This window comes from Olea europaea, chromosome 20, assembly GCF_002742605.1.
Source record: "Olea europaea var. sylvestris chromosome 20, O_europaea_v1, whole genome shotgun sequence".
Lineage (NCBI taxonomy): Eukaryota > Viridiplantae > Streptophyta > Magnoliopsida > Lamiales > Oleaceae > Olea > Olea europaea.
Window position 1 is genome coordinate 16,639,347 of NC_036256.1, and position 20,587 is coordinate 16,659,933.

Sequence of the window (20,587 nt, forward strand, 5' to 3'; positions counted from 1 at the left end):
AAGACACGTCGTTTAAATCACAATATTTTGTATTTGAATAACTCAAATCATGATATCTCGACATCCACGATGGTAAGAATATAAACAAGTGGATGGTAGGATCCACCTGAGTGCCGATATTTCATGATTTAACTGGATCGATATATTACAATTTAAATGATTGATCATATCATGTATGCTTATAAGATCATCCTATCAAAAGCTTCCTTGTGTATATTTGAATAACACTTGTGAATCTTACGAAATATATTATTAAAATTAATGTTTTACTATCAAAATTAAAATTTTAGCAAAAGATGAAACCAACAAAGGCTAAATCCTCATCTAGCAAAGAGGTAACTTTTCGACTATAAATGAGCAATTGGCCTCTCTCCCTCGTAACAAGCACAAGCACAAGCACTTTGCCTTAAAATTGCTTCTTTCCTCTGGAATAAGAGGAACCTCGTACAATCTTGAAATTCAGAAATATAAATTTTCAAATCTTCAGTATGTTTATTTCTTTCCGAAGATTAAAATGTTCACAAATTTAAATTAAGGTGGATTACGCATGTGGGATCAAGGGAGTTTGAATGCAGTTTTTCTTATTTGTTTGGATTTTGTAGTTTTCTCGTCAATTTCACAGTGCACTTCACGTATCTGTTCAATTGAAGTGATTATTCTACGACTATTGTGATTTTTTAAAGCTTACTGTTAATTTTTAACCCCTTCCCAATGTAATGCATTGTATGTGTTCGGTGAAAATCCCCTTCCCCTTATTTCCTTCAGCAATCATCGTGGATTGAACTGAAAATGTATTTGGCATCTGCGTTGCTATTGTAGCATATATAACTTAATCCAATTTGTTTGTATTTTTCAGTTTGTGATTTCAAATCGACAATTTCATAAAGATTGACATGGCTGAAAGACAGTTGAACGAGCCGCAGCATGATGCACAATTGCAGTCTCCTCCTACAACGAAGGAGGACATGATCTCTTACGTGGTAGCATTGGAGGCTGCTTTGCTACCATGCTTACCTGCAAGAGAGCTCCAAGCAATCGACCGTTCTCCGCATCCTTCTCACCAGAGTAAGTTCTGTTAGTTTTTAGTATTACCCTTTCAAATTGGCACGAAATAGGGGGATTCTCGGATAGGGGAAGGGGAAAGTGGTTAACCAGAATGGATAAACAAGAAAACAGTAAATTGTTGGACTTTGTAGAGCCTTATAATATTCTAAATTTATCCTCTTCACGGGGTGGCCGTAGGCACCTCTGGCTTGATAGTTCAAGGGTGAAGCTCCTACCTAGGCAAATTTCGATTAGAAAGATATTGCATACTTTATACATGCATTAGTCAGCCCTAATATTCATTCTATATAAAGGAGATTTAGGGTGTCATTTTGGTGTGCGAGACGCTTGAGTAAAACTTTGTACTCCTCTCACTGTTATAGTGAAAGTTGAAATATTGAGTGGACGTAGCTCTTGCATTTAGAGAGAACCATTATAAATGCGTTTAGGCTTTGCATAGTTTTCAATTTCGTCTCATAAAACATGAATCGTGCATAATTAATTCACAGTGTTTTAGGTACTTATTCTTTGCATTGATCAAAATATTCAGCACCCGTGCTTTCCCCTGAAATTGTTGTCGAGGCTGGTGGCTTTTCATTATATGAACTGGGATTTCGATAACATTAGTTCTCCAAACAAATTTAACTCTAATATGAGCTTTTGTGACCAGATTTAGTGGAAAAACCTTTGGTTATACGTTGGTGGGCATTACTTGCAGTAGCTGTCGTTGTTCGCTGATTGATAAACTTAAATAAGAACATGGATTCTTAATAGTCAATGTGCTGTGAGGTCGAAATTTACAAAACTTATCTTCAACATTTCTGTTTATGAGCTGTTGATATCGAATTGAGAATAACATCAAAGTTCCTGTTAAATTTATTCAACTATCTGCATCCTCATTTGTTCTTTTATGAAACTTGTAAATTTGTCCATGGCTAGGTGATTGTCCCATGGGAATGGAATTTTAGTTAATCTAGTTCTGTTTGTTTGGCCTCTTTTCACCACTTAATGAATAATACAAAAGAAAAGAAAGGAGAAAAATGAAAAATGTAACATTTTTGGGTTGCTTCAGTTGATGTGGAGAGACACGCTAGAGATTTTATGGAGGCGGCCAAAAAGCTTCAGCTCTATTTTATTGGTTTACAACGTGATGATCAGCCCACCAGAGCAGAAACCCTTCAGAAGGTAAGTTGCGGATAAATCCGTATCGACATAATGCATAATACTTTTAGTATCCAAGGACTGACCGGGCTTTAATATCATATTCTCTGCAGGAGATTGCTACGATGGACGAAGAGTTGAAATTAAAGACTGAGCTTATCAATAAGCAAGAGAGACTGATTCAAGGGTGGAAGGAGGAGTTGAAAGAGCAACTGCACAAACACAAAACTGAGTTGGAAAGAGTGTAACTACAAAAAAATGCCTCAACGCTGATAGAACCATTGATTTCTAATTTCATAACTTACTGGTGTATTTTCAACTCAAGTATTTGTTACTACTGAAATTGTAATCTCAAATTTATTCGTTTGACAGGATTTTTGAAAAGTTAAAAGCTGCTTCTAAAATTAAAAACGATTTTGAACATATTTAGGATCCGTTGATATAATGTTTGCATTTACTTTTACTTTTGCTTTCTGCAAGAGAATTTCATGAAACTACCTTCATTTTCGTTTGAAACTACTTTCTAAAATAGCTTTCTAATCTAGAGGAAGTCACATTGAACCAAATGAATCACTATCATAAAATTAGTGAGACGTGTCTTAAAAGTTGTGCCAAATTAGTCCTTAAATAATTTTTTGAGATTGATTTTGTCTGATTAGAAGAGATTTGAAAGGAAGTTGATGTAAAACAATTTTTTCAAGAAGTTCTTCTATAAGGAACAGAAGCAAAAAGTAGAAATCCTTCTGGACGAGATTAATCGTTGTAAGTTGACAGTCGAAGTTTCGCGTTTTATAACGTCTTCATATCCATGGAATTCTGCTTGAATGCGTCTTACAAACAGGAAAGAAAACAATTAACCTTATCGTTCCATATTATTTTAAATTTTAGGTGCAAATTCATTTAGTTAAGAGCGTTAATTAAGATGCATACTCTACTGCACAATGCACAAAATTGTACTTTCCTTTTATGTAATTCAAACATAAAAAAGCTTGCTGTATGTGAATTTCATGACGGTCATGTTTAACCATTGTAATAACCAATGAAAGAAACTTGATGAATCGCACGTACAATGTACCTGGGCTAGAGCACAAGCAAAATTACTTAAACTGAAGTACCACAAAAAAGATATTGAATTGAAAAATAGACACTCATAATATTTGAGAAAGTAATAATACAACACAGGTACTACCGGAAAGCTGCCGCTTATAATGATTAAATACGGAGAAACATTCACTCTCTTGGGCAAAACAGTACAAAAACGTTGTCTACTTCTTTGCATAGGTAATCAACAAAGGATTGTCTTGGGTTATCTTGAATCCCTGAAGTCCCTGCATTGCAATAGTTGATTGCATCTCATTTTCGTATTCTAGAAAAGCAATTCCGGGTTTTGCTTCCACCATTCTAACTTCCTTAAATCCAGGATATTGACAATAAAGCATTTGCAGCATCATTGGGGTCGTCTGGGAAGGAAGATTCTGATTAAATAAAATGTTATTTGGTGGAGATGGTGCCTCCTGGACAGCAGCTATAGCCCCCATATATGGAATTTGAGAAAGCTGCAAAATTTGGAGAGAGGATGCTTACCATTTAAGTTTGCTTAAAAAAAATTATAAATAAAAAGTAGATAGTTGAACATACATCATCAACTTCATATATGACAATAAGAAGTGCTAAAAGGGAAAATTGGTACAGGAAAGCAGTTTAATATCAAGAATGGCAAAATAAAGCAAATACGAGTTGGTTAGCATTACATTACTTGAGCTTAGTATGTCAAAAACGAGTCCTTAATAAAAGCTTGACATTCTTCTATACTACAGTCTACAAGTATTATTCAGGGGATCGATCTTAAGCAAGCTTTTTCAGGATTCAACAAGCTTCAATTTCTATATACCAACCTGATGTTTAAGAGTATAGCTCTGGTTAAGATAATAAATTTATTTAAGAGCTTAAGAACGCGTCCAGCTAGCGCACTTCATTAACGAACCTATCTTGATAAGAACTTATCATAATGAATTTCATTGTACTTGGTGGATTTGCAACTCCATAGGTTGATTCTTAGGGAGCAACCCCCAATGCATGGAAAGAAGAACGTTTCACCTTGCCCCCCACGGGAATAGCGAAGTGATAAAGTAAGAGGGTTCTCTACGGAGTATCAGAGGTTCCTCAACCCAGTCCTATCATAAACCTATTTGGAGAAGCTACAAGGATGTACTCTTCTTCTACCTTACCCCACAAACAACTATTCCATAGTCAAACCACAGAGACCCGAATCCTTTCTAATTGATTCTTTCCTCTAGGTGTACCATCAATGCTAGTTCAAAGATGCTATCCAGGACATCCAGTGACCTTCTTTTACCATGTCTAAACCATTTATATATGTTTCCCCAAAATTTACAATAAGTCTGCACTATCAAGCCCAAATCAGAAATATGCTCTTTTTTATTTTTATTTTTTTTGGGTCTATTTTTCTTTGATCATATGTAGTTGCCACCTAAACCAAAAACATTATAATGCACCTCAAGAGAGATTCTTCCTTCATTATACAAAATACATAATGAGTCGGGCCTTTGCTAGCGTCCTTGCAACAAAAGGTCAATGTGTTTTTTACATGGTGCAAATGAACCTTTCTGTAAGCAAGATGTCTGATAGGAAACATAGGACCAAGCAAATAAAAATTTAGTAGAGCAATAGATTTTCATAACTAATTATTCTCCCTCAATGTTTCATGTTAAGTAAGCTACTTTTTGCCTTATCGTAGTAATGTAGAACAATGCTATTATAGATAGAATAAAAGTTAGTTATTTGTAATAGGATATTTATTTATAATAAGATTTCTAGTTACACTCTTTCGATCATCGTCATGAGGATACTTACCACTACCACCATAAGTAGCCATCATAAAATGGCAAACCTTGCTTTGATACTAATTTTGGTGTGGAAGCGGAATTAAAATTCTTGAAACAAGAATAAAGTAAAAAGTTAGAAACTATAGTAGGAATAATGTTATTGTATTGAATTGAATTAAAAAGTGTACAAAGCCTTTGTGTATATAGGCAAAATTATTCACTAATTCTACTAATATAAGGAAACTAAAATAAAATCCTAATCTAAAAGAAATTGGAAATTCTATTCTAAACAAGAATAAGAATATAAAATCTATTACAGCTAGAAATCTTACAATAAATATCCCATCACAAATATTTAACTTTTATCATATTTATAATGGGGGGGAGTTTCACTCATTAGTGCATTGCCCGATAATGACTAATGAGTATTCAATGAAAACATTATGACATCAAGTTTCTCAATGACTCAATAAGACGCAAAATTATCCAGAATACCGTCGTATTCTGGTACAAACCCTCGATTAAATCAGGTAAAACATAATATTCAATTGGCAGCACGCACAAAGTTATTGGACTCAGACCGAAAATGAAATTAGTATAATATACAATCCAACATTCAGGTCAGCTACTAAAACATATCACTGAAAGAAAGCAGGACTATCAAATGCAGGGAGTATTGGGAATTTTACGCCAATTCCCTTTATTTCTATTTACCAGCAATATTTTTTGTTGTTCAAGAGAATATTAGCAAACATGAAAAAATAAAGAATATAATGCACAAATTAAGCAGATCGTCAAAATTTTTTACTATATAGAATTTTATTCACCAATCCAATCCCCTAGTATTATAAAGAAAAAATAAACTCGAATTTTACCACATCTACTTTTCTACCCTTTGCACGAAAAGTTTCAAGATGCTAAGCTCACAATATTTTCCTCTCAAATCAAATCTCTGGCCACACCCATAACAATGAAATACATCCACTATCAATAATTAAGTAGATAAGTTTAATTTAAACTCAAACAAGACTCCTTTAAATCAATAAGAATTCCGTCATGTGCAAAACTTTAAAACCGACCTAAATTTGGGGACCAAATTCTATAAGATTTAACTCACAACTTTAATTAGAAGTCTTCCATATAATAATTACCTTTTATTATTTGTAAAAAAAGTCCTCCATTTTTTAACTTTCGAGGCAATTACCAACAAAAAGATCGTACCATGGGCTTGTCGTGGAAATGAAATCGCAGCATATGTCGAAGTGCATCAATGGCAGAAGAAACCTCCTCGAAAATCACCCAAGCTTGCCCCTTGTGTTTTAGGATTTTGAATGCCAAAACCTCCGGAATCTTCCCAAATTGCGAAAACACAGCGTGAAGCGATTTCTTCAATTTTAAAAAGAAATAATCAATCTATAGAACATAATACATTCAGAAATACTTAAAAAAGATATTCAATTGCATCCAAATGCATGTAAAAATGCAGGCATAAATATAAATGTGCTTAATACAGTCAAGCTTAATTTTTTCGTTGAGGTTATTAATGTAAATAGTCATTTTTGGAGGAACATCGCCGTCGTTGGGGGTATTCTCCGCCATGGCCACTGTTTAGTCTCTTCTACCGGTGAACTGAACGGAAAGGTTCGAACTGAGAATTCGAGCGGCGAAATTCAATGTCGTTGCGTTTAGATTTTTCGAGTATTGGGCTTAAATTTGGGCCATCTTTGAATGGGCTTCTATAAAGTCCTATATTGACAAATTCAGAAAATTGACATCAATAGCACTCATTTTTAAATTATCGTTTGTGTAACTTCTCGAGCATAAAACATGAGAGACCGCCCAGGTCTGCCTTTCTAAATGTACTAGTTAAAGAACATGCGCAGTTCACGTAATTTTGTAACGTATAGTTATGCGAGTTAATTGGTGATGTTGAAATGTTTAGATAACAATAATTTAGGTAAAAGTTACGATATTTTAAAACTTTTACACTTTATCAAAAATAATTTCGTTTCACAAATTAAAGACATCATTGAAATATAACACTCCTATGAAATTTTGGTGATGACCAGCTATATAATATGACATTTTTTGTTAGATAATAACCATTCGTCGTGTAAATGATTGTTTCCAAAGAGAAAATTACCTAAAATCATGTTTAAGTTTTAATTTCATCAATCAGCCATTAACTTTTTTCTCTTTTTTCGAAAATCAGGTAATACGTCGTATGGCCTGTTTTTACGAATGACGATGACTTATCACTTAAGTGATATGTGACTATGATATATTTTAATTTCAATTTATACATCACAATTATTTATCAAAATATGTCATAAGTCGGATACCATTCGATTTTTGTATTATTATTATTATTACAAATTTGTTCATTTTTAAATTGTATTCTTATATTGTCATGGTTATAAAAATTTTCCATTTGCAAATATGGTAGATTAAAGCCTTGTTTGGGAGTGATTTTTCACCCCCAAAAATTAATTTTTTGATAGTTATTTTACAATTTGAGCCGTAATTTTTGACTTCTTCTCTTACAAGTGACCCCCACTTTTCTTTTAACGGTCAAAAAATCAATTCTCAAAATCACTACCGAACAGGCAAAATGTATTCAAGCGTTTGCAAACATGATTCAAATCTGGGTCTAATTTTCAAATTCCAAACAATAGAGTTCGATATAAAAAACACATTTAGCCCATGTTTTTTATCCATTATTTTACATTCTATTGCATTACTTTGACAGTATTCAATTTTAACCACACATTCTTTATTAAAATAATATTATACGCAAATAAAAAACTTTTCATTTTTTTAAACCACACGTTCTCCATTAATCTACTATTCCATAATAAATTTTTCAAAATTATAGGGGCTCAAACACACCCTTGATAAGAATTTAAATCATTAAATTTCATAAATTTAAAAATGCAGTTCTGAAAAATCAAATCACGACAAAGCTTTAGAAGAAAATAATATAATTGATGGTGCCCTATAGAGTTCAAATAAACCTGAGAATTGAGAGAATGATAATACAAAGACACGTAAACGTATTGTTAATTATTATGGTAAATAATCAACGTACAGGATTTTATTTGTTAAATTATCCTAAAAATCTCAATTAGAAAAACAGGGTCCAATTCCAAATCCTAATTAAAGTTAAATTTTAAGTCACTGTTCTCATACGACTGGGATTGGATTCTGGAATTGCATTAAACTTTAAATACATCAACTGCTAAACTAGTTCAATACAATTAGAATTCTTCTTCTTCGACAAGGCAAATCCCATGCATTATAATATAAATACACCAACCCACGTACACAAATCACAAAGAAAGTTCATTAACGTTCAGGCAGATTACAGAACAGAAAAATACACGCACACGAACGTTCGTTCATAAGCAAATATATATCACTTTTAACAATGAAAGCTTCAGTTTATATTCTAGCTCTCTCTCTTTGCTTCACATTGGCGAATGGAGTTCTCTATGTGAATCCAGGAAATCCTCATAACTTTCCCACCATTCAATCTGCCATTGATGCCGTGCCTTCGGATAACAGTCAATGGATTGAAATCTCGATCAAAGAAGGCATCTATAATGAAAAAGTAACAATCCCTTCTGACAAGCCATTCATCTATTTGAAAGGAGACGGCGTGGGAAGAACTACGGTTACTTGGGGTGACAATGGCACGATAGAAACTAGTCCGACTATTAGTTTTCTGGCTGATAATACTCTCGTGTCTGGGATAAAATTTGTGAATTCTTTCAATTATCCTCCCAAGAATAATAACCCGTCGTGGGCAGTAGCAGCAAGGATTGCGGGTGATAAATTGGCCTTTTATCAGTGTAGTTTCTTGGGATTCCAGGACACACTGTATGACGAGAGAGGTAGGCACTACTTTAACCAATGTACCATCGAGGGAGCCGTTGATTTCATCTTTGGTAATGGTCAATCAATTTATGAACAATGTCGCATATTGCTAAATACACCAGAAATAGGCTACATAGCTGCTCACGGAAGATATGATCCAAATGATTCAAGTGGATTTGTATTTAAGAAGTGTAGAGTAATCAGAAAATCTGAAGGAAAGACATATCTAGGAAGAGCATGGAAAGAATATTCGAGAGTTATTTTTTACAAGTCACTTATGGCCAACAATATCCTTCCCGAAGGATGGGATTCTTGGGATAAAGATGTAAAAAATTTAACCTTCGTTGAGCATCATTGTTATGGACCAGGATACGACACGTCAAAACGGGTCAACTGGGTAAAAACTCTAAGACCAAATGAGTTGATGGCATTCGTAGACATTTCCTACATTGATAGCGAAAGGTGGATTGGACAGCAACCAACTGTTCATTAATATCGTCTCTTAAATTCTTTTTTTTTACCCCCCACAATGCTAGAAGTATAGAAAAATTCAACAGAAAGTTTACAGAAATAACACTTGGCGAGTTTTCATTAAAAGATTAAAAAAAATGGAAAACTGGCTAGCAAGGTGCTGTCATGTCAGCATCATGTCAAATTTCCGTCAAAAAAGCCTATACCTAAGGCTTTTTTCTTTTTCTTTTTTTCCCCTCTCTTTAACAATTCTTGTATACTCGCATCAAGTTCATGATATATAAATACATTCTTTTTTTTTCTTTTTTTTTTCCTGTTCATGTTCGCTTTACTTTACCATGCTTCATAATAATCAGGGCGTTTGGCAGGACTTCTATTGCTTATACTTTTTGTATAAAAGTTTCATATAAAAGTTACCTTAAATTAGTGTTTGAAAACTAATTTTAAAAGAGGCTTTTCTTTAACTTCATCTAAAAGTTCTTCTAATTAGAAAAAATACTTTGTGCTTATCAAAGAACAGTTAAAAGGAAGTATTTCATGGAACTTTAAGAGAAGCGTAACTGAAATCAAAATTCAAGACCTCAGATCTCTGTGCACTATCAGTAGAGCCAAAATACCTACACGAAACCACTTGGTTAAAGCACCTAAAATATTGTCACTTTATAAATAAGTCCTCAACCAATCACGGAATACCCATTCGCCCATTGCAACTAATATGATGTCTGAATACTTTCAGCAAGCAGAATTCTCTGAAACCTAATTTTCCATAGCAAGTTCTATTACATTGCATCTTTGCTTCCAATTATCAGTTTCACGGATACTTAGCACCCAAACATTCATATCTTGCCGCAATTCACTACTCCTTTCTAGTTTCTAATAACATATAGACACTTTGCACGTAGACATCAAAAGGGGACTAGAGTTTGGAAAAAGACCATGTATGATGTAGGATCATGCTCGAAATAGAGGTGGGCCCAAGAGAATGGACTTGGCATGAATTTCCGAACTTGATTCAGGGTGATATAGGACGGATTAAATTAGTGCCTAAGGTATAACTTTTAGGCAAACTGGTGACAATATCCCAGATCAATTTCTCTACCACAAGAATCGATACAAACCCCAGCCTCACAAAGAAAACTTTACAATGTCAATCCAGTAATCTAAGCAAATGCAATTTCATATTTCATCACAAAGATAAAAAGGGCCCGTTTGGTGTGGCTTTTGGTTTTGCTTCCCGTAGAAGAATTTTTGAAAAAAGTTACTTTAATTTTTGTTTCGAAACTAACTTTTAAAAGAACTTCCAATTTCAGAAATGCTCTTAGAGGAACCCACGTTGGACCAACTTCCTCTAAAAACTCTTCTAAGTAGAAGAAGCACTTTCGTAAAATTTGCCTAACGACTCCAAAAGCTACGTTTGGATTTCAAAAGCACCTTTTGGCTTTTCAAAAGCCGCATCAAACGGGCTCAAAACATCCTCCAAAACACAAAGAACTTCCTAAGAAGCCAATTTAACTCATCCACCATATTTCAAGTTCGTACTCTGGTCAGGTGCCAAAGTCATCAAGGAGTACTAAAAATATGAAAACAGATCAATGGCCCCAACATATGCAAATGTTGCATCTTAAACTATTATCAAAGCTTTAAAACTCTAGATCTTAAACTGCAAAACGTATCTTCTTAATCTGCATGGCTGGGAAAAATTTCAAGACTTTAATGATATCAAACACTTTATTCCTTGTGTCCACAATCTGGGCATAAGAAAGATAATACTGTATTCCAGAAACCATAATATTCGACATATATTATAAACATGAGCATTAAACAACAGAGATACCAAAGAAAAATCCAGTATTATTAAAATTATGAACACGTACAGAATTCAACATTAAATTCAAGAGCATACGTAATTCCAAATTTAACGGATGGATGAAAAAGTTAACATCCTGAAAAACCCCGAAACAAACTGACCTCTGTTAGATTGAAGATACGAAGGGATTACTCCTAATACCCCCTCTTTGGCGATTCTCAGAAATACTTTTGCAATTAAATCCACACCCGCATCGGGGGCTTTCATAGAAATTATTTATCCCAAATTCAGCAGATAAAATTCCCACAGAGAAGTCAAGTTTATCCCCATTTCTCTTGACCTCGTCAATGTTAAGCCAAAGGAAAAGTACTTTGACGCTGACTCCAGAAAGTTTGGTCAACTTGTCTTTGGAGATGTACCCACTGATTTTCGACTTGTACTTCAATTGATAAGAACCTTCCAAGGAGAAACTGCACGAACCATCGAAATACGCGCTGAACTTTCCGGTGGCTCCGTTGATTTCATAGTGGGTCACGCCCTCTGGAAGGATGCCAACCGGGAAGTCGTACGATTGTAGAATATCGTAGGCCGTCAGAGGAGTGGTTCTGCCGCCGTCTGCGGTGGCCAGAAAGGGTGGTGGGGTGGCGAGAAAGAGGGAGAGAAAAATGCAGATTCGCTGTATCGTTGACATATTGTTGGTACGACAACGGTTTTTGTGGGGATTTTTGCGGGTCGAAGAAAGGGAATTGAGAAGACAGCGACTTTGTGAGGATTTTCTTGAATGAACTGAGTTTTGTGGGCCTATTAGGTGGTATATACGAATCCATTTTCTTCGTCAAAATCCCCGAATTTGGACTATTTGACCAAATCGAATATTCCAACAAAATTCTCGAGTAAAAGACATTACTGAGCTCAATTTTATTTATTTATTTATTTGGGTTAAAAATGCATGTTGAAATAATAGATTGACAAGAATGTGAGGTTAAAAAAAAAAATGAGTTTGTATATAATATTATTTTATTGAAAAATGTGTAGTTAAAAAGAATAGAGTGAAAAACGTATTTTGAAAATAATAAAAAATCAAACAATGGGTAAATAAATAAATTTTTATTTTGTCGTTTGAGAAACTTTCAGAAATTTATTTAAAGAATTTCAAAAATAATTTTTAATCTCAAAATTTATTAGTTTCGAAGAAGTATTTAAAAACACTACCAAATTGCTCTTTAATTTACGGTTGGCGAGTGTTTATAACGTATATGTTTATAGACCAATAGAAATAAATGGATATTACTCGTGAATTCCAATAACTATATAAACAAGAAAAAAAATTGACTTTTATACCAATGATATACCAAAAATTAAATCTATTGTTCTATCATACAAACAAACTTGGGGCATGTTACATGCCAAGAAAACACTTCGGAGAATTCAACTCCAGAAGGCTAAATACCCTTTTTTTAAGTTGGTGATGAAAATTAGAGATGATATGTGACTATATTGGGATCTTAAGATATAGAAAAGAAAAAAATATGTAACAACTATATTCATATTTTGAAGAAAAGCTCATAGTAGTTTTTACACAAAATATCTAACAAAAGCTTTTAATTTATTTTTGTTGAGAATAATAATATTTATTAAATTATATAAATTGATTTATAGAGGTTATGGTAGCAAGTTAATATGGTAGAGAACAAAATGAAAAATAATCCCTTCCACAAATTTTTCTTTTGAAAATGTTAAAAACTCGTACTTTAAATGTACGTTTGATTGCAAGTATAGAATTTGCATGGAAAGAAAAAACATTCTAAGTAATTCAATTGTCTAAAACTTATTTACATGAAAATTGTCAATTAAATGTATTTGATTGATTTAATTTTTAACTTAAAAAAAATATTATCCTTGTACGATTTTTATTGATAGGAAGATGAGAAAGTGGAAAGATGAGAGACGGAAAGTGAATTCCTTGAAAAATAAAATTTTATTCCCAAGGAAAAATATGATCACGTGATCAAAAGTAGTAAAATGTTTTCCATTAAAAAAAAGTCACCAAATAGCACAAAAATGGAAATTTAAGTGGAAAAAACACATTTTCCAAGAAATATATTGGCCATCAAACGCGCCGTAAACGTCTAACTTTAGCTTTCATCATGCAAAATTTGTAAATTATTTATAAATTGTTAAATTTTTTCATTATACAGTGGAGACATGTCTAATTTCAAATCTATATATATCTAACTTCTCTTAAAAAGCTCAACAAGTTGCCACTTTTGATGGAACGGTAAATGAATCCCAAATTACAATACAAGAGAGAAGAAAATGACGTCATTTTTGTCTATATATTTTTCCTACTTTTCAATGTTGAAGTTATTTTTTTTTTCCTTCTTTCTTTCTCTTCTTCAGCTCACGTCCATCCCGATTTTTGCTCCTTATTTTCGACGACCATACTCCTTATTTTCAGGTACAACAATTGCTATTGATTGATTTACTTAAGGCAGTTGAAGATGTGTATGAATTTAAATATCTCTTTCTACTCCCCTCTCCTCTAAAAAAAAAAAAAAAAAAAAAATTGCTGGCTGTAATAATTAGTAGTATTTTTTTCGTATTTTTTTTTTTTCGGAATTGATTTAGGTTTTGTTCCAAGTTGTATAAAACATGCATATTTTCCTTTCGACCATTGATTGATTTACTCAAGGTAGTTGAAGAGGTGTATGAATTTAAATATCTCTTTCTACTCCCCTTTCTTCTAAAAAAAAATTGCTGATTGTAATGGTTAGTAGTGTTTTCTTCGAATTTTTTTTATGGAATTGATTTAGATTTTGTTCCAAATTATATAAAAAAAAAATGCATATTTTCCTTTCCACCAGAGTGAGTTTGTTGCAAAGTTGAATTAATTATAATTCTTTGTTTTGCAGAGGTAGTTTTCGCCTTTGGTAAGTAAATATAGATTTTTGCTATGAATTGAATGAATGTTGGTTCTATTTGACTGTGAGGTTCTACGCCTGTAAGATTTTTTTAGAGTGGTATTATCATTCCGTTTTAATCGTTGCCGGAAGATTAAGGATTTTATTTTGTTTTATGAGGCAAGACAAGAATTATGGCAAAAGATGTTCTAATGGATCACTTTGGTTGGAAAAAGGCCCATGTCTTCAGTCATTCATTCAAGTTGGTGAGTTCTAATTTTGAATTTTTAATGATGTTTGATTTTCATTTTTGTTGTTGAAAGGTAAATAGCGTACATTTATAATTTGTGATTATATATCAAAATTCCTTGATTTTTAGTGGTGAAATATTCTCAGAACATAAACTACGCACGCACGCGATTTCAGTTGTAAAACCACAAATTTAAAACCAATCTATCGGTAAACAATTCGACTTCGACTTGTTTTAACTCATTGATGATATCTCGGTGGTTAATCAAATAAGTAGCATAGTTAAATACCCAGATGAAAAAATATGCTAAAACAATTATCAGTTGTGTGTGGGCGTGTTTCTTGTTTAGACTGTATAATTAATTATTTTCCTAAAAAATATTGTCTGATCTTAATTGGGTAAATTGACGTTAATTTGGTAAATTCATTTTTGTTGGAATACCGAGGAAGTATTACTTTAGTGTGATCTTTGATGTTAATTTGGTAAATTCATTTTTGTTGAAATACCAAACATTTAGTTTTGCTAATTTTATTGTTAATACTTAAAAAAAATAACAAAAAAAAAAATTGCTCCGCACTTCGTGGAAGGAAAGTGCGGAGTTTGGTCACTCAGCACTGTGCGGAGAGATCTCTCCGAACTATGCGGAAAGATCAACTCTCTCCGCACTGTGCGCCGAGTTTCTCCAAACTCTCCGAAGAGCTTACTCCAAACTCTCCTGGGAGTCCACTCTCTCAAGAGAGTTTGGAGAAACTTTTTTTTTTTTTTCATATTACCATATTTTTTCACCAATGTCAAACAATCTCCAAACTCTCCGGAACTAGATTATTTTTCCACGTTTCTCTTTCTTTTTATTCTCTTTGATTTTCTTAAATTTAAACCATTTGATTTTTTATTTTTTTAGTTTACCTTTGATATATAATATATATGTATACATTCCTACATAAAAAACAAATAAAAAAATAGCTTAGCAAAAAAAAAAAAAAAATCTCTTCGCACTGTGCGGAGAAATCAATTGATCTATTTTTGAAGAGAGTTTGGAAAAAAACTCTCCAAAGAGTTTGGAGATGTTTCTCTACACTCTCTGGAGAAACTCTCCAAAGTCTCAGCTCTTGGTTTCTTTTTTTTTTTCGTTTTACCTATTTGGTTTTTTATATTTTTAGATCACCATAGTTTTTCACTAATGTCAAGATATCTCCAAACTCTTCGAATGCTCCGCACGCACTGGGCTTAGATATTTTCCCTATTTCTCTTTCTTTTTTATTCTCTTTGGTTTTCGTAAATTCAAACTATTTGATTTTTTATTTTTTTTAGTTTACCTTTGATATATAATATATATGTATACATTCCAACATAAGAAACAAACAAGAAAATAGTTTAATAAAAAAATAATTATTATTTTTAAATATCCACAAAAAAATTAGCAAAACTAAATGTTCAGTATTTCAACAAAAATGAATTCGTCAAATTAACATCAAAGATCACACTAAAGCAATACATTCTCAGTATTCCAACAAGAATGAATTTACCAAATTAACGTCAATTTACCGAACTAAGATCAAGCAATACTTTTTAGGAAAATAATTAATTATACAACCTAAACAAGAAACACGTCCACACACAACTGATAATTGTTTTAGCATATTTTTTCACTAGGGTATTTAATTATGGTACTTATTTGACTAACCACCGAGATAACATCAATGAGCTAAAACAAGTCGAAGTCGAATTGTTTATCAGTAGGTTGGTTTTAAATTTGGGGTTTTACAATTGAAATCGCATGCTTGCATAGTTTATGTTCAAAGAATATCTCACCACTAAAAATCAGGGATCACAAACAAGAAATGTACGCTATTTACCTTTCAACAACAAAAAAAATAAAAAATCAAAATAAATAAATCAAACATCATTAAAAATTCAAAATCAGAACTCACCAACTTGAATGAATGACTGAAGACATGGGCCTTTTTCCAACCCAAGTGATCCATTAGAGCATCTTTTGCAATAATTCTTGTCCTGCCTCCTAAAACAAAATAAAATCATTAATCTTTCAGCAACGATTAAAACAAAATGATAATACCCCTCTAAAAAAAATCTTGTAGACGTAGAACTACACAATCAAATGGAATCAACATTCATTCAATTCATATCAAAAATCTATATTTACTTACCAAAGGCGAAAACTACCTCTCTGCAAAACAAATAAATATAATTCATTCAACTTTGCAACAAACTCACTCTGGTGGAAAGGAAAATATGCATTTTTTATACAACTTAAAAAAAAATCTAAATCAATTCCATAAAAAAAATCCGAAGAAAACACTATTGACCATTACAACCAGCAAATTTTTTGTCGAGAAAAAAGGGGAGTAGAAAGAGATATTTAAATTCATACACCTCCTCAACTACCTTGAATAAATCAATCAATGGTTGAAAGGAAAATATGCATTTTTTATACAACTTGGAACAAAATCTAGATTAATTGATCTCTCCGCACAGTGTGGAGAGATTTTTTTTTTTAAGCTATTTTCTTATTTGTTTCTTATGTATGAATGTATACATTTATATTATACATCAAAGGTAAACTAAAAAAATAAAAAGTCATGTTTATTATAACATTTCAAATCATGTTTAGTGTGGGGAACTGACTGTAAACTCATTAGAGCGGATGACTAGGAGTCTTGCAAAGCAAATTGGTTTTGTTTCTGTTTGTTAAATACCAATTTGAAATGCATTATGTGTGGAGTTATTTACAAATTAGCTCATAATTAGTTTCTGTGTTTACTTTGTATTGTCTCTTTCTTGTTGAAGTAGGTCTCATGATTTTGATCATAGTCACCAGCAATGTTGAGAGGTTAAGATTTCATCTTGGTAGATGAAATGTGGCCCTCTGATTATCATAGCAAGCAGCTGTTGAGATACGATTCTACTCTTATGGTGACTTTTTTTACTGGGTTCATGTTGATGCCATGGGTTCTTCGATTGGTTATGTTATAGCATGTTGTTTCCGTTAGATGAGATACTTATTTTCTTCTGTCAATGATGCTTATTTTTGGTTAGGAAGCTATTGCTCATCTTGAAGAATTTAAGAAGTCTATTGAAGCAAATATGGTGCTATGTCAAAGTAATTCCGGCACCAAGTGGCAAACGAAGCGACGAGTTGTTGATCTGCTTGTATCAATAGCCTCAAGAGGCAATCCAATTACGACTCATTCAAGTACGTACTGCTCATATAGAAGTATTGTTTTTGTTCTCGTCATAATAGTGATTTTTTTAGGTGCAAATGGCTAAATAATTGAAGTTGTTATAGTAGTATTTGGACATCCCTCACAAGTAGTTCTCAATTGGCAATCTCCACGATTTTTAGATAATTGTTGAGAAGAACTGAGAGAGACGATAAACGGAAGAAAGAGATAAATATATATAATAATAATAACTTTAAATAGATGAAGAAAAAATTAATAAATTATTAAACGTGATTGACATAGAAGGTGAGCACAAATAAAGACAAATCTTTTTTAGATTTATTTGTTCTTCAATAAGGTAGCAACTGCATTTAATTTCATTTGCAATTAGTTTAGTTATAGAGTTAACATTTATATATTATTTGAATAAATCAGTTAGTAAAAATATGTAATGATAGAGAACAACTAACTTATGTAAGTAAATCAGTTAATACAAGAAGAATTTATAGAATAATTAACACTTAGATAAGGCTAACAATAGATGATAACTAATTTATCATTACTTAAATAAAATATTGGAAGAAGCATTTGTACAACAATTCAAAATCACCTAAAGCTAACAATGTGTAATTTGATTCTATAAGGTATTTGGATTTTAGAATAAAAACATTTCGTTAAAAAACCAACAACATTTTCACAATTGAAAATCAACTTTTCAATATAGACATGAATTGAAATTGCAACTTAAACTTATATATAAGTAGAATCTAAGGTATGCAAAATAGTAACAATGATAGAATATACTTGAAGGATAAATATGTTATCTTCAATATCTTTTCTATAACTAAATTGTCCAAGGAATATTGCAATAATCATTATAATTTGTATCATGCAAATTTTCAGGTTGCATCTATTGAAGTATCAAAGGAACTTATATTCATTCTATCATTAATCCTTTATTTGAAGTAAGATACTGTATTTGCATTACCTACAATAATCATGGAAAATATGATTCCACAATGATGCGGAGAAAAAAAGACAAAGAAATAAAAAGAATTTGTTTAACACATTCAGGTTCAAATATAAAAAGATGTACTACTGATTCCTTAACGAAAGTTGAATACTTGCTTCCATCCCTCAATCTACTTCTTTTTTTGCAATTGAAAGCAGCTTAACTAACAATAGAATTTGGGAACGACTAAATAAACACTTTAGCATAAGAAACATACAAGAAATGAGCTGCAGATAAGCTCCTAAAACATGTACAACCTAAGATAAAAGAAAATCATTACATCATTTCTTATATTCAGTTAAGAAAACTAACCAAAAATGGATTATCTTCAACAAGTTTTGGAAAATCTACAATTTTTGCGCTAATAAAAGCACGATAAATACAAAATTTGTGCAACGCACGTGGCAACGACTGGTATATATATATATAAACTTACATCTGATTCAAGAAGAGTACACAAGTCTCCACTGTATCCACTCAGCTCTGTTCAAACAATACACTGCTGCCCCCTTAGAAAGAAGACTCACTGGAAAATCATAATGCCGAACCTAAGTTTCGTCCCTGCCAGAAACACAGAGCACAAGCGCAGAGAGGAAAAATTAGTAGTTATCCAAGCCATGGGGGTTAGGGTGAGAAATCCACTTTATGAGCTTTTTTTTATCAGAATCGAAAGGATTGAATAGATATAGACAGTTATGACTGGTAAGCACAGATATTTCTTGCATATATTTTTGGCAGTCAACTGTTTCATCCAGTTGTCATGAATGTTGAGTTGTCCATGCGCAGTTTGCTTCTCTCCCTCTAACAAGGAATAAAGATGGAATTAGATCACCTTTAGTCTTCACTTGTTCGACCAAACTTGTGAATTCAGCGATCTTCTGAATCGGAACCATGTTCAAGAACCATTCTCATAGATTCTCTTCACCAATTCTGAGTATATGCCAATATGATCTTAATGAGGTGTGTGACTTTACATATGACTATTGTTGGGCTTCCCAATTCGGAAGCCTGTATCATGATCTTATGGTGCAACAAACCCCTCCACTTGAAGATTCTATTTCGACATATCACTAGTTGATTCAAAGAAAATTATACAACAAACATAGCTGTGCATGAGAAAGGAAAGTTCAAAATCAGACCCGGAAATCCAAGAGCACAACCAAAGTGTTTCAAAGGTGGGATTATTTTGATCTAGGTCTATTTCTGGCCTCGATCAGTCACTTGTACTACTTACCATTCAATAAATGGACTCTTCCACTAGTTTCTAGTTATAATCTTCCTTTTCCTAATTAAAGTAGGGAACATGTAGTTCAGGACATGCTATGGAAAAGGAACATAATCTCAGGTATCCTCAATCAAAGTCATCGATCTTGCCAGTCAAAACTCCTTAATTTTCATTCTAAAGTGGCAAAAAAGAAAGAGAACATAAGGTCTAAGTACATGAAGTTTTATTCAGGACATCAATAAATCTCAAACCGAACTAACTCAGCGAACTAACAACCTAAAATCTTAAAATGAATACCATGCATCAATTGAAAGAAACCAACTGATCATGAATTGAGTCCCATTGCGCAAGTCAAAAGAGAATCATGAAGAAAGAAATAATGGAGAAACAAGGCACCAAATAAATATCATCACGTGGAAACACAAGCAACCAATAATATCTAAAACCTCTATAAAACGCGAAAATCAAGTCAATATCAGAGCTACTTGGTCAAACTTGTACTCATCAAGATAGAGGTTCGTCAAATACCTTATTGAAGCTCAGAAATAATTTAGAAGTTAAAGATCAACAAGTCTTTAAAGAATTGACTACAGAAAGAATGTGCAAAAATATGAGATTAATACAAACGAAAAATGGCAGACTATATTTGTAATGAAAACTATGAAGTAATAAACCAACTAGAGCATGAACATCAATCAGTACATTGAACATACAGAATTTTTGTGATTTCAGTTTACGTCTTTGAGTCTTTTAATCAATGTATCCAGAGACTTCTTCTTAGGATTTTGCTTAGCTCCTCTGGTCCCAAAGGAA

General features: G+C 32.6%; 4 protein-coding genes and 1 long non-coding RNA gene across 7 annotated transcripts; 2 read left to right on the plus strand and 3 right to left on the minus strand.

The window, feature by feature from the left end:
• The first annotated feature begins 347 nt into the window (after positions 1-347).
• LOC111369852 (mediator of RNA polymerase II transcription subunit 28-like) lies at positions 348-2,628 on the plus strand. 2 transcript variants are annotated; one of them, XM_022991545.1, is made up of 4 exons: positions 348-486; positions 857-1,065; positions 2,117-2,229; positions 2,319-2,628. In XM_022991545.1, the coding sequence occupies exons 2-4, from the start codon at positions 894-896 to the stop codon at positions 2,451-2,453; spliced, it is 420 nt and encodes a 139-aa protein (XP_022847313.1). In that variant the 5' UTR covers positions 348-486; positions 857-893; the 3' UTR covers positions 2,454-2,628. The 2 variants fall into 2 exon arrangements, with proteins under 2 accessions (XP_022847313.1, XP_022847314.1); XM_022991546.1 differs by having other exon boundaries at positions 364-536.
• Positions 2,629-3,270: 642 nt separating this feature from the next.
• Positions 3,271-6,730, minus strand: LOC111369853 (U1 small nuclear ribonucleoprotein A-like). Its single transcript, XM_022991547.1, has 2 exons — positions 6,273-6,730; positions 3,271-3,761 (listed from the first exon to the last, which is right to left on the minus strand). Exons 1-2 carry the CDS (start codon positions 6,303-6,305, stop codon positions 3,471-3,473), a joined length of 324 nt encoding a protein of 107 aa, XP_022847315.1. The 5' UTR covers positions 6,306-6,730; the 3' UTR covers positions 3,271-3,470.
• A 1,748-nt stretch (positions 6,731-8,478) lies between these two features.
• Positions 8,479-9,420, plus strand: LOC111369128 (probable pectinesterase 29). Its single transcript, XM_022990609.1, has one exon. It carries the CDS (start codon positions 8,479-8,481, stop codon positions 9,418-9,420), a length of 942 nt encoding a protein of 313 aa, XP_022846377.1.
• Positions 9,421-11,107: 1,687 nt separating this feature from the next.
• On the minus strand, positions 11,108-11,999 carry LOC111369854. The gene has a single exon (XM_022991548.1). The coding sequence runs from the start codon at positions 11,894-11,896 to the stop codon at positions 11,372-11,374; it is 525 nt and encodes a 174-aa protein (XP_022847316.1). The 5' UTR covers positions 11,897-11,999; the 3' UTR covers positions 11,108-11,371.
• Positions 12,000-16,262: 4,263 nt separating this feature from the next.
• On the minus strand, positions 16,263-20,581 carry LOC111369855. 2 transcript variants are annotated; one of them, XR_002698297.1, is made up of 3 exons: positions 20,488-20,581; positions 18,986-19,110; positions 16,263-16,375 (listed from the first exon to the last, which is right to left on the minus strand). It is a non-coding gene; the product is annotated as an uncharacterized LOC111369855 (long non-coding RNA). The 2 variants fall into 2 exon arrangements; XR_002698296.1 differs by lacking the exon at positions 16,263-16,375 and having other exon boundaries at positions 18,613-19,110.
• Positions 20,582-20,587: the final 6 nt, after the last annotated feature.

Excerpts from the sequence above, each read along its gene's own strand:
- LOC111369852 (XM_022991545.1), top strand. The coding sequence starts at position 894 with ATGGCTGAAAGACAGTTGAACGAGCCGCAGCATGATGCACAATTGCAG. Across the intron at positions 1,066-2,116 it reads TCCGCATCCTTCTCACCAGA|TTGATGTGGAGAGACACGCT; the intron begins GTAAGTTCTGTT and ends GGGTTGCTTCAG. Across the intron at positions 2,230-2,318 it reads GAGCAGAAACCCTTCAGAAG|GAGATTGCTACGATGGACGA; the intron begins GTAAGTTGCGGA and ends TATTCTCTGCAG.
- LOC111369853 (XM_022991547.1), bottom strand. The coding sequence starts at position 6,305 with ATGCTGCGATTTCATTTCCACGACAAGCCCATG. Across the intron at positions 3,762-6,272 it reads ATTTCCACGACAAGCCCATG|CTTTCTCAAATTCCATATAT; the intron begins GTACGATCTTTT and ends CAAATTTTGCAG.
- LOC111369128 (XM_022990609.1), top strand. The coding sequence starts at position 8,479 with ATGAAAGCTTCAGTTTATATTCTAGCTCTCTCTCTTTGCTTCACATTG.
- LOC111369854 (XM_022991548.1), bottom strand. The coding sequence starts at position 11,896 with ATGTCAACGATACAGCGAATCTGCATTTTTCTCTCCCTCTTTCTCGCC.